This window comes from Pelodiscus sinensis, chromosome 1 (assembly GCF_049634645.1).
Source record: "Pelodiscus sinensis isolate JC-2024 chromosome 1, ASM4963464v1, whole genome shotgun sequence".
Classification (NCBI taxonomy): Eukaryota; Metazoa; Chordata; order Testudines; family Trionychidae; genus Pelodiscus; species Pelodiscus sinensis.
Window position 1 is genome coordinate 267,287,427 of NC_134711.1, and position 13,783 is coordinate 267,301,209.

The 13,783-nt window shown below is 41.4% G+C and overlaps 1 protein-coding gene across 17 annotated transcripts in view; it reads right to left on the reverse strand.

Moving 5' to 3' along the window:
- Positions 1-13,783, reverse strand: part of LMO7 (LIM domain 7) — a 176,377-nt gene that overhangs the window by 12,567 nt on the left and 150,027 nt on the right. For 13 of the 17 annotated variants that reach the window (XM_075918868.1, XM_075918867.1, XM_075918869.1 and 10 more), the window contains 7 exons: positions 13,246-13,271; positions 12,791-12,895; positions 8,276-8,368; positions 6,409-6,890; positions 5,169-5,234; positions 3,362-3,409; positions 2,770-2,822 (listed from right to left, as the gene is read on the reverse strand). In XM_075918868.1, coding sequence (XP_075774983.1) covers positions 2,770-2,822; positions 3,362-3,409; positions 5,169-5,234; positions 6,409-6,890; positions 8,276-8,368; positions 12,791-12,895; positions 13,246-13,271 — 873 coding nt within the window. The remainder of the gene's footprint in view (positions 1-2,769; positions 2,823-3,361; positions 3,410-5,168; positions 5,235-6,408; positions 6,891-8,275; positions 8,369-12,790; positions 12,896-13,245; positions 13,272-13,783) is intronic. The other 4 variants (XM_075918870.1, XM_075918877.1, XM_075918874.1 and 1 more) reach the window with 3 other exon arrangements.

Below are 13,783 nucleotides of genomic sequence, written 5' to 3' on the forward strand. Positions count from 1 at the left end.
AAGACATATAGATGGTATCATGAGCTTTCATAGGCACAGTCCACTTCTTCAGATGACTGGAGTTATATGCATGCAGCCATGTGGCCCAGTAGCTTCATGCAGTTCACCGTTGTCAGAGGCGACACTCGTAGGCCAAGAATAATGTCCCTTATGCCACGAACCTGAGCTTTGGAAGGGAATCCGTTCCCATTGTTGAGTAGAACCTTGCTCCCACAAACTCTGTGGTCTGTGTTGAAATAAGCATGGACTTCTCATTCAACAGGAACCCTAGTCGGGTGTATGTGCCCCTCACCAGTTTTATGTGCTGTAGGACCTGGTCTAGTGAATTTCCCCTGATCAGCCAATCATTTGAGGAGGGGAAAACTTACACTCTCTACTTTCTTAGAAAGGCTGCCACCAACAAGCATTTTGTGAAAACCCTGGGAGCTGTGGACAGGCCAAAGGGGAGGACCGTGAATTGGTGAACTGCTTCTGATCGTGAAGCAGAGAAACTGCCTACATTGAGGAAAGATGAAGATGTGGAAATAAGCATCCTCTAAAACAAGGGTGGGGTACCAGTCCCCTAGATTGAAGGAGGGAATAATGGAGGCTAATGTGACCATCCTGAATCTGGTCTTTTTTAAGAAGGTGTTGAGCCCACTGATATCCAGAATGAGGCAAAGGCCCCCTTTGGACTTGGGGATTAAGTAATAACATGAATAAAAATCCTTCCCCCCAAATTCCTGTGGAACCACTTCTACTGCTCTTAATTGCAGAAGCAAAGACCCCTCCTGTTGGAGAGTATTCATGAGAGGAATCCCTGAAGAGGGACTGGTAAAGGAGCAGGGAGGCAAGGAATAGGATACAGTATCCCACTTCCCCTGGGTCCAGGATCCACTGGTTCCACCCTTTTCCCATTCTAGATCTCGCCTGGAGTGAGACCGGCGCGAGAAGATTCTTGACAGGACTGACTACCTCAGACTCCAAAGAGTACTCGGAGACTGATCATGGTGGTGCCACGGATAATGCCAAGAAGCCATGCCAGATCTGATGGCGGACCACAGCCATTGGCTTGCACTGGTACCAGGCAGGGAGTGCTGGCAGCAGCAAGTGCAGCTGAGATGGTCCCGAGGCTGGTGATCGAGGCTGTGCTGTGGATACCTGCGACGTAGAGATTGCTGCTGAAAGTGCTGGTACTGAAGCCAGAGCCAGACATCTCAAGGCTGGAGGTGCCAGTGCCAGCTGGGTCGGAGAAGTAGTTGGGCCCTTCACCAATGAAGACCTTGATGCCACATTCCTTTCCTGAGGTGGCAACGTGCAGGACTCATCCCTACGCGCTACCAGACAGTGTGAGGACGTGGGCGCAATTAGGTCCTGAGCTGTGTCAAAGTTGTCTGGTGTAGATGGTTCCTGGATCTCCTTCATGGACAGGTGCTGTGTCTCTGGATTGCTCACCCACACAGAGCTCGACCAACGACGTGCAGTGGTGAAGATGGAGCCCCAGAATGTCCCACTTGAGAACTCATCCTCTGCTCACACCATCAGGGAGATCTGCCTTTTTGTGCCTTCATTGTCATACATGGTGCCAGCAATGGCGGGTGGTACCGCGGTACCAAGGAGCAGCCTGGTGCCATGGAATGCCTCAGAGTCACTGCTGGTTCACACACTGATGCTGGCGCGCTTCCAACAGACTGGGTCAAGGCCAGTGCCAGGGGCGGCAGTGCCTACTCCGTGAGGAGGAGGAGTTTAAGCTTCAAATCCTTCTTCCTCTTGGTCCTAGACTAAACTGTCAGCTGCAAGATCTGCAGAGTGTTTACGTGCTCTTCCTCCAAGACACTTGAGACAAGTGGGGGTCACCTCAGGGTATGGACTTCAAAAAACAGGAGGCTTGAAGCCATGTGACCCAGGCATTCCCCCCCGGGGAGGGGAAAAGAAACACGGGAAACTCCCACTAAAACTAACTAACTACAACTATCTACTAACTAAATATAGAACTACTTACAGACTACTCACAGGTTGATCACTAAGGGTACATCTTCAAATCTTGCAAGCTGAAAGCATTCCAGCAACTGTTTCAGGTGGTAAGAAGGAACTGAGGGGGTGGAGGGTGAGCAGGGGTATATGTGCTCCATGGCTGGCCTAACAGGTACCGCTGAGGGAAAAAGCTTCGGGAGCTTGTGCACACAGTGCGCGCTCTCCTACATGGAATGGACTTGAGCAAGCACTCGAAGGAGAATTTATAAAATCTCTCCTCTGTTTGTAGCGGTGGAAAGGAGCCTAGAAGGAAGCCCGGAAGCATGGTTGGTGGTCAGCGGCCAGCAGGGGAGCACTGACTTCCCCGGTACAGCAAACTCCCTGGTCCTGGACTGCTCAAGGTCCTAAGGGCACAGGATCAGGGAGGTCCAACTTGTACAGAAAATGCATTAACATTTTTCTTTAGCCATTGTATAGATTATGATTACAATAGAACTGTAATCCATACAAGTATAAAAGAAATGTGAACTCTTTTGAACTAAAGTATACCTTACAAAAAGCATCCATTTTGAATTTAAAGACACTTTTGGATAATTCACCACATCCTTTAGATCATATGTTCCTATGGTTAATTTTCCACCCTACTAAAAAACTGATATAATATGCTGTATAGCTGAATTATAAGTAGCAATCAAAATGTAATTATTTTTGACCTTCAAATATCTTCTTGTTGTAAACTACCCTTTGATTGTGTTCATAATTTTCATGCAGTTAATCATCAATTTAGAAAGATCTAATTGCAATTAAAGTGCTCACCATTTCGACTTTTCGGGTAATCATCCAGTTCTGAAGTTGATCGAGATTTATTTCTATAAAACCAGAAAAATGTACATTATTTGTATTGCCATAGCACCCAAGAGCCCTTACCATGGCACAGCACACTGTTGGGCCAGGCACTCCATCAACCCAAACCAAAAAGATAGCCCTACCCGAAAAAGTTTACAATACAAAACAAGATATAACAGATGGAAAGACAGACACAGCCAAGTACAAGGAAATAATAAGGTAACACTAAGTTAGCACTGACAGGCTTGTGGTCTCAGCATACCAGCAGTCTAAGCTATTTAAGACTAATTTTGCAGTAGTCCCCATAGCGCCCAGATATGGAGTGGATGTGGAGCATCATTTCCCTGTATACAATTATATGAAAAAAAGAGTCCCTACCCCATTTCCTTAGATTATTAGGTTGAAATATCATGAAGACTTGACACAGTCCAGCATGCCAGTCTAAAGGAGACTATTTTAATTTTTGGGTGCATGCTTATATTTTTAAGTTTGTTACGCAAAGATGTAATTACCACGTCTTAATTTAGAAGTGCTATTGCAGATAAAAAAAGTATGGCCTTACATGCTACATGAGGATGCTTCTTGGGGAAATCCTTGCCGGTCATCAATCCTATCATGCAGGGAAAAATGCCTATGTGTTTTAGCTGACAAAAGTCATCAAATACATAAGGAAAAGAATAGTAGGTAAAAGTGTTCTGGCTGCCCAGTGTGGAAGTTAACACAGTCCCTGGCTGCTGTATGCTTAGCTCTAGCTCATGAAAAGGAGGATATGACTGTCCATACAAATATGGAGTTTATTTAGAATAGGAACAAAGAGTTCATTTCTTGGGCAGCAACTTGACTATTAAAGCTACCGCTGACTGTTACAGCAACTGCACTGTATGCAATCACTATCCAGTGCAAAGTGAGTCTATCAATATGGCCTCTGAACTCAATATTCTTAATAATTGTATACCGTTTCCTGCTCCCCATATTCACGGTTTCTTTTAAGATAGTCTAATCGGTTCTTGCACTGGTGAAGAGCTGGTGTTACACACGCTCAACTGCTTAGAGAACCAGTTACAACACAGAACAAAGGAAGCTAGACCTCGGCTTATGCCACTTTTGGCCTCTCCCAATGTCTCCACAGTGTAAGCAATCAATGCCAAAGCCCTCCACACTTTCTGAGAGCAGACCATTGAGAGGACAGAATACCCAAATATTAGTGAAAGATTTTAGGCAAATAGTTTATTTGTCAAAAATGCAGTTTTGGTAAACCCAAAACTATTTGCCAATTTGGCAGGCATTTGCTCAATACTTTCAGCCATTGGTGTCTAAATGCTGAAGACAAACACAGTCACAAAATAGGGGGATAAGGAAGAGGAGAAAAGGAGGAGGAAGAGGTAGCCCTGGATTCTCATATGAGTACCCACTTTCTCAAAGAAAAGGATTTTATCTGAACCTCCCACCTATCTCTAAGAAGAATGCCATAACCACAGTTATGACAAGAGTTTTTGAGTCACCAAAAACTTTCAAAGTTTTAAGTTTTAGTTCAATCAAAACTCAATTTTATCATCAAGTTTTCAGTACTGCCAGAGAACTTAAAAAATCATTTGTCAAGTTCCAGGCCTCAGTTGCACCATCTCAGATCTTGGAATTTCATCTTGTGACATCGCAAATGCCATACTCATTTCCATTTAATTCATGGACTAATTGCTGAAAAGGGTATATAGATTACTTTTACAAGCAACTATGGGGTACTATATGAATTAATGTTGGATGGTAGAGCTATGGATAGAAGATATTTGAACAGAGATGGGGAAATTAGTACATTTAGGATTATTCCAATAAGCAAAAGGGGAAAGAAAATAACTGTGCACATTTAAATGGACCAGTGGATGTTTAATTATGACAAAAAAAGCTTCTATTTAAGAACAGAAAAGAGGACAGCAAAAAAGACAGACCAACTAAAACAAAAAAAAGAAAATAAGCAAAGGTGAAAAAAGGGAAAACTAAAGAGATGTGTATCATCTTGCTGATAATTTTGTATCTTCACTTTTCTTTGCTTATCTTTTATAGTGGTGGTTATTTTACATTCTTATTGGCCTACTCACAACAACACAATCAGTTCTTTATGCTTCCTTACTCTCTCTACAGAAAGATCTACTGATTGAAAGATGTTCTGTGTTATAAATGGAGTATGACTTAAAGGAGCTTTGGCCAACTAGATATTCTTTAGGCGAAAGCATAGCTTAAGGACTGAAAAACAATATTGCCATGAAGGACTCTAAATGAAATAACACCAAAACAGTTTAAATTTAATGTCAAATCCAAGGCTCTAATATGTAGGTGAAATTCTAACCAGCCTGGAGAGTCAGTATCATACTAACCTGTCAGCAAGGAAGTGGCCAGGTGGATCTTCAAAGTTTTTAGAGCCTTCATAATGTTCATAATGCCTAGAAGCAAAAAATAAAGTAAATTATATATATGAAATAAGTAATATCAAGTCCTAATTGTGAAGAGATGGGAAAATAAAAGTACAAACAACAGATCCCTAAACATGCATAGTATATTGAAATTCTAGGAAGCACAGCTTTTGTTTTGGTTAGAAAAGAAGTTTCATAATAGAGATAGCTTTCAAAGATCTTTTATGAAGTCAGACTAACCTACCATCCATAAATGAAAATATCAAACACTGACACCAGACCCCTAGCATTAGAGGAATAATGTATAACTAGAGTATGAACACAGATTTTTAGGGTAGGGACCATGTCGTCATACATATTTGTATAGTGCAATGAAGCTATCATTCCAATTGGACCTGAAATATTGTTAATGCATTTCAAGTCCCAGTTGAGCAAATCCATTTGCATATGCCTCAGACCAACCCTCTTTGGCAAATTCTTAAGGTCACACACAAAAGAAAAATATTTGTTTATGATATTTTAGTGAGTGACATGTGTGTTACTTGTAACACTGGTAGGTAAAACATTTTCAAAAAGGAATGTTATTTATAAGTTAATGAGTGTTGTTTCATCCCACTCTCTTTACTTTTTAAAAGAGACACTTTACCTCAAAGCTCAGTGGGATGATGAGAGATAGAGTATCGCTCTGTACAAGTAAGACCAAAAGGCTCTTATGTTTGACTAAGGTAAGAAATGTGTATTGGTAGTGCAATGAGACATAGGTTTAGGGTGGGGTACCTTATGCGGGGGGGGGGGGGGGAGGCAGTTTGCTTACATCTGGCCCCCAAGGTTTGGGGCTGACCCCGCACTGGTGCTCCAGCCCCTTTGCCATCCTCCAGGGGCCTAAAGCACACAGAGTCTACTAAGTCCAGGCCCTCTTAAGCTCTGATATATGGGGGGAATGTAGAGAATGTTTTTTCTCCAGTCGAGGGGCACGCCAGTGAGGGATTGTGGGCCCCAACCCAAAAAAGGTTCTCCGTTTCTGATTTAGGATGTTGAAAAATGCACTTTGCTTAGTGATTTCATGTCTGACTTTTCCCTTGATACATATATCAACATAAATTTAACAGTAAACTTTTAATATGCACATATTTCACGACACCTGATTGTCTTTGAAAATACACTTTTTAAAAATAAATGCATCTCTCCCATTTTGAGTGCAGACCTTCGGTATTGGGGTATCTGCACTGGTATCTCCTGTTCTCTCTCCGCCCGCCGCTTCAGCTCCTCCGCCTCCGCCCGCCGCTTCTGCTCCTCCGCCTCCGCCCGCCGCTTCTGCTCCTCCGCCTCCGCCCGCCGCTTCTGCTCCTCCGCCTCCGCCCGCCGCTTCTGCTCCTCCGCCTCCGCCCGCCGCTTCTGCTCCTCGGCATACTGTTGTTCCTTTTCTTTTCGCTCCCTTTCAAGCTTTAGTTCTTGGGCTTTCCTTTGTTGCTCCAAATGAAGGGCTTCTTCCTCTTGACGTCTTCTTTCCTCCTGGAGTCTCCTCCTTCCCATTTCTCTCTCTTCCTCATTCTGCTGTTCACCCCACTCATGTCTTCTGTCTCCTTCAGAAACATCAGTGTCTTCTCTCATGTGTGATCTCCAACTAGATATAGGTGGTGCATGTGCAGTTACAGATATTATGTTTGAGGTTAGGACACTTGTCTCCTACAGGAGAAGAAAATAATTTAAGAAACATTATAGTGCAGGCCACCTATTAGGAAACAGTCTGTTTTGTTACCAGGAACTTGAAGGGAAGGATCTCAGGGGACTCTCAGTAGCAAGGAAGAATGTGCTTTTTACTTTAGGCTTTAGGGTTACCTTAAAACACAAGCTACTAAGGTGAGAAACTCCATTCTGTTTGCTAACCTTGATTACTCCTTTGCCTTGTTTTTCTGAAAGCGTCCGCAGCTTTTATTTTTTAAACTACCTTTATGCATGGAACACCCAATCTATACTTATGCTTCAACCCATCACACTGCCTCTTAAACTCCTATGAAAAATTTAAGAACATTAGACAGGCCATAGTAGGTCGGATCAATGATCCATCCACCCCAGCATCCAATTCTCAAACAGTGGCCAATGTCTGGTACTATGGAGGGAATGAACAGAGCAGGTAATTGAGTGATTCTTTGTGTCATTCACTAGCTATCATTTCTGACATTCTATTTTATTTGCATTCCTATGAAAAAGCTCTTTGAATAGCTTGTTTACATGTAGGAAATAAAAATCCCTTTCAAATGAAGGAATAATGTCAGCCCAGATCACAAACCCAGCACTTATGGTTTAAAACAAAATATCCTTGATGGGCTTCATAGTGAAAGCTTTAACAGCTTAACTGAGGAACATAAGCCTTTCTGTTTAAGTTATACAAACTTTAGATTTGTTTTGCGTTCCTGTTTATCACTGTATAAGCATTAATACACTTGTTGGTACATCTGAAGGAGGATGAAATGCTCCTTTATCTGATACAAGAGCAAAGAGCAATGAATATAGGCTGTCCAGCTGTAGAACAGACTATAGCTGCAGAACTAAACATCTAAAGAAACTAGACACACTTAACATTCTGATATATAGCGAAGCTGATATTCATCAACAAGGCTGCAGTTTATTTAGAAAATTCTTAAGAGGCAGGCTAGCTCAGACTTAACACTACAATTTATCAAGGTACTTAAGCACATGCATTAATTTGAGCATGGGATAGTCCTAGTGGCTTCAATGGGACTAGTCATAAGTGGGCTTATGCTTGAGTACCATGCTGAATCAGGGGCAAGGATAGCCATTTTCACTCTGGTCTCAGTGATATTATGTAAGTTAGTAACCCATTTATAAAACAAATAATTTCTTGTGTTCATACATCTTATGTTGTCCTATCTTGCATGAGTGTAAATCCAACTGAACACAAAAGCCAGCCAACAACCTTTCAGATAAATATTTTTATTTTAGGACTATTCATTCTCTGCATTGGGCAAATGAGAAAACAAAGTCATTATGTCACTATTCAATAAAGGAATAATGAAAAATGTGAAAGTGAACAAATATTCATAACCTACCTCATCTAAATATTTGGAACTCTCTCTTTCCGCTTCTTGCTGAGCACGGAGCCATTCTTCCCTCAATTGTTCCTGTTCACGTTTGTATTTCTCCTGGCATGAAGAGCATGAATTATATGTAATGTAAGTAAAAGCTCCAGGAAAACATGACCTCCTGTATCTGTATTTTAATATTTGTTTTAAAAATAACCTCTTGAAAAGCAGTACATCAAGTATAAGAACATAAGCAGCACAGAATTCTAATAGATTGCAAGAGGTGAAATCCTTACTCTAATGAAGTCAAAAGGGAATTTTACCATTGACTTCAGAAAATCAGAATTTTACCCCAGACTTAGAAGATTCACCAATCTATTACATTTCTTATCTTAATTTTGGTTTAGCTATGAAGTTACTTTTGTTAAGCTAGAGTAATATCAATCTTAACTATTTATAAAGAGAATAAAAACTTTAGACTTGGTAACAAATTAGTAATTAGGTTCCTTAAAGATGACCTCTAAATTAAGTCTGAGCAACAGTTTAATTTGCTTTGAATAAGAACCTGAACTTTTGGATTCTTGTCTAATCCAAGAGTCAACCTTAGAGTATCTCTTGGATTTTCTTATCACTGGTTTTCTGTGTGATGAAATATCATACTAAGTCATATACAGAACAGATTACAGAAGTTGGTGATTTTGTCTTTTGCCAATTCAGGTCTGCAGAATAGCAGATCTGTAGGAACTTCCTGAAAAAATATATTTTTTCATGGTAGATGAACTATCCAATACAAAAAAATTCCTGAGTCCGAAAATATTATTCTGCAGGTGAAACAAGATTCCTGGCTTCCAGACTCCCATTCATTTGAAAAATAAATTGTCCATAGTGTAGCAGAGAGAGATAGCATTGGGATTTTGAGCTAGATTGCTTTTCCCAAGAAAAAGGTACACAGAAGCAAATGGAGAATGATTTTTGTATGTAACTCTCTAAAGAGAAATATTCCATGTTTCACATTCTTGCAGGCCAACCCTCCAAATTTTTCCTAGGCTGTGACTGTTAATCACTAATTATATGCAGACTAGTTGCAGTCATGTCCATTCCAGGACATTAGACATGCATGTTAGTGCAGTAATCATTTATTGGACCAACTTACCTCACCCACCTTGTGTCTGATTATTAGTTATTACAGGCTGAACCTCTAAAATTCAGGACTCTCTGGTCCAGCAACATCCATGGTCCAACAGTTCCATGGATATAGCTGGACCAGCAAGCCCTAGCTAAACAGGTTCAGGAGCCTAGCACCAGTGAGGGCCGGCAGCCAGGAGTGTAGCCTGGGCTGGCAACTGGGAGCAGAGCCCAATGGCCAGGGCTGGCACCTAGGAGGAGGGCCAACAGCCAGAGGATAGCCTGGACTTCCTCTGGTCTAGCAAACTCCATGGTTTGGGATTGCTCTGGTCCTAAGGATGCCAGACCGGGGAGGTCCTACATGTATTACATCTTCAGTAGCACACACAATGCTATTAATACACTTTAGGAGATCCAGGTCTTGCCTTGGAAAAATGAATGGTAGGAAATATATTGACACATACATACAATGTTTTGTTCTCATGCTGGGTTCATCATCACCCTTAACAGAGCTTCTGCAGGGTAAATTATATTCAATGATACCTGAGAAATCCAATAGTCTTTGTATGGTTCATTAATTTGCACATGTTACTCAGGATAGAATTTGAAGATAATGAGGTTGTATATGTTTATTGAGAGCAAGGTCTCGATCTAGCAAAGCACTTAAACACACCACTAAACTTTAAGCAGAAGTAGTGCCATTCAGTTAATTTCACTTGGACTACTCACATTCTAAGTGCATTACTAGAGCGAAGGCTATAATTTGCCCTGAAGAATCTCTCTTAAATAGCAATGTACGAAGATGGAAAAATTCCAGCTTGATGCCAAAGACAGGCTGGGTTTGCGGGACTAGCAATGAGAAAAACACATGTATTTTACTCATTCACAGAGCTATCTAGAAATTCAAGTTAACGTGAACATGAAATTTCATGTCATTTTTAGAAAATCTCTTTGAACGGGAGGAACAAATATATCCACCGACTGATAGGAAAAGGGGACAACTGTTCCGTGGCCCAACAATTCAAAAGGCCCAGTCAGAGCCCCAAGTCCTTTAAATCATTACCAGAGCTCTGATTGGCACCAAGAGCTAGCTGGGAGTGGGATGTGGCATGGTGTGCTACCGGCAGCACAGAGCTGCCCTCCCACCTTGGCCAAGGGCCCAGCAAATCTCTTTAACAGCTTTTTGTGGCCCTAAATATTTAACACTCTCTAGAGCTGACCAAAAAGAACATGAACCCTATTTTCTCCTTTTTCAGAGAGAGCGCTCAGAACCGCCAAGTCACTCTATTCTCTAAGCCTCATCTATACACTCATGAAAGAATGATCCACTCCTTTCCTGAAATATTGGGCTGTGAGATACCAAGTTATCACAGGTGCATAATTCCCACTACAAACCATTGTTGGAAACATTACTACAATGGTAACTGACTTCTTTGTGGTAATACATTTTACTATCCTAGTCCACATTATGAATTACATCCCATTGCTTAATTATCTATTGTGACTGACATTCAGGAAAACTGGAAGTAAAGGGGGTCACTTAGTGTAAAATTTAAACAAAATTTATAAAGACTAAAATCATGTATATTCCATACACAGCATTTAAATTTAATTTTTAGTTTGGCAAACTACAAAAATATATGAACTGCTCTTACAATGAGCCTTCTTGAAAGAAAATTCTATCCCTACTGATATGTTTTAAACAAATCATTCTGAAATCATTTGGCTGGTTTATAGGTCTAAGTAGAACTGGTTGAAACACCATTTTTCTCAAGCAAAAATTATGAACTTTTCATTCCAATATGTTTACTTGAATTTTTGCAGGGAAGTTCAAAACCAAATGTATATCACATCAACATATTGCAATTCACTTTTTAAAATAGAATATTTTGATTTTCAGTTTGGGAATTTCTACTGAATCTTCTAATCTGCCCCACCCTCCCTTCCCTCCTTTTTGCTATTGATAGCAATAAACCCCCTGGATGATTTTATTTTGTTTCCCCTTTTCCCCTTCTTTTTCCACTCTAAATTTCCTCTCTCAAAATTGGAAAAGTTGCAAAAGTGCCAAAAGGAAAAATGAAATTTAACTCTGCCATTGTCTAATGTTTCCAGAATTTGATAGGTTTTGAAAAATAGCCCATCCAAAGTTCAATAATAAAAGTTAACAGTGAGGAGTCCTGTGGCACCTTAAAGAGTAACAGACTTATTTGTGCATAAGCTTTCACGGGTAAAAAACAGTTCATGTATTTGATGCAGTGGTTTTTACTCATGAAAGCTTATTCCCAAATAAGACTGTTAGGGTATGTCTACACTACCCCGCTAGTTCAAACTAGCGGGGTAATGTAGGCATACCGCACTTGCAAATGAAGCCCGGGATTTGAATTTCCCGGGCTTCATTTGCATAAACTGGGCGCCGCCATTTTTAAAACCCTGCTCGTTCGAACCCCGTGCCGCGTGCCTACACGCGGCACGAACTAGGTAGTTCGGACTAGGCTTCCTAGTCCGAACTACCGTTACTCCTCATTCCACGAGGAGTAACGGTAGTTCGGACTAGGAAGCCTAGTCCGAACTACCTAGTTCGTGCCGCGTGTAGCCGCGCGGCACAGGGTTCGAACGAGCAGGGACTTTAAAATGGCGGTGCCCATTTTATGCAAATGAAGCTCGGGAAATTCAAATCCCGGGCTTCATTTGCAAGTGCGGTATGCCTACATTACCCTCCTAGTTCGAACTAGGAGGGTAGTGTAGACATACCCTTAGCCTGTAAGATGCAATAGGACTCTTCTTTGTTTTTGCAGATAGTTAACAATTCTAACCATGTTAGTCTATGTACAGTAAAACTCCCATGGTCCGGCATCTGATGGTCCGGCATCATCAGGAACCCGGAAGTGTTCCGGACAGCCGGACCATTGGAGCTGCTCTGCCCCCAGCTTCCCCGATTCAGCAACTGCTAAAACCGACCAGCGCTGAATCCGGGAAGCAGAGGGCAGAACAGCTGGAGTGCTGTCGGGTAGGTCCAGTAGCGCTGCACTTCGGGGCTGCGGGACCAACCCGGCAGCACCCCAGCTATTCTGCCCCAGGTGTCCCCGATTCAGCCGCTGCTGAAACTGACCAGCAGCGGCTGAATCAGGGACTCCTGGGGCAGAGCCAGACTATCAGAAGGGGGGGCTATGAGGGGGGTCTGGGGTAGCATCCCCCCACCCCACCCCAGACCCCTCATAGCCCCCCCTTCTGATAGTCCGGCATATCTGATAATCCAGGACCCCCTGGGTCCTAAAGGTGCCGTATTATCGGAAGTTTACTGTAATATAGAATCTGGGAGCCAGACCTGGGAACAGAACCTACGACTACTGAATAGCAATCTTGTATCCTTCTCTTAGCAAGGGAATCCCTGTCTACGAGTATGTAGTTTAACTGTACCTGAAGTAAACGTTCTTGTTCTTTCTGCCATTTTTCCTGTCGTTTTCTCTCTTCTTCTTGGTCCCAAGCCCGACGACTAGGAACATTAATAGATGGAACTGGAAGCTAAAACATCCCAAAAAGAGGATCATTAGATGGAAAAAGGATATCGATCCACTATCATTTTAATGCACCTATTTTTAAAAGCTAGATATAAAAGCCTTTATAAATATTAGCTACAACTCCGAGCAATGAAAAGCTACAGTACCACTCTTACAACATTAAACTGTAACTATTCTTACAAGCTTTAGAAAAGGTTTAAAATCAACAAACTGGATAGGTGTCTGACCAAATTAAGAGCATGAAATAAGAACAGGAAACTAAAAAGCAGGGTTCTCTGAAATAAACCAAGCCAGACAAACTGATAACCTTTTACATTAATTTACTTTATTTAGCAATTTGTGAATAGTACTCACATCAGACATTGCAGGCTCTGAACCTCCTACAGGATTTAGGAAAAACAGAAAAAAATGGAAAACACATTACAATTATGTGCTGTTACAAGGTTTGTTTAAATGTGAAACGTTTCACTGGTATGAAATCTTAGTTTTAACTGCAAACCATACTGGTTTCATTTAACCCTATACACTTTATGTAGGTCAAAGAATTATGAGACATCAAACTAATGTATATGTATCCTGGAAGTCTCTGAAAAGGAGAATAACCTTGCAACACATTCAAATGCTTGCAGGCACTGCTTACAATCACGTGATCTTGAATTTGCAGTACATCCCCAACCATAAAAACATGAATTACCATTTCCCATAGCTATTCTGGGGAAAAAAGAGCCAATGTTTTGTCATAACCCAATAATCTACTTTCTTAACCTATACAGTTGTTAGAATCATAAAATATTAGAACTGCACAGCATCTCAAGAGGTCCCCTGCGCTAATAGCAGAACCATCTAGTCCCCTGCCCTAATAGCAGAACCATCTAGATCATCTCTGACAGAC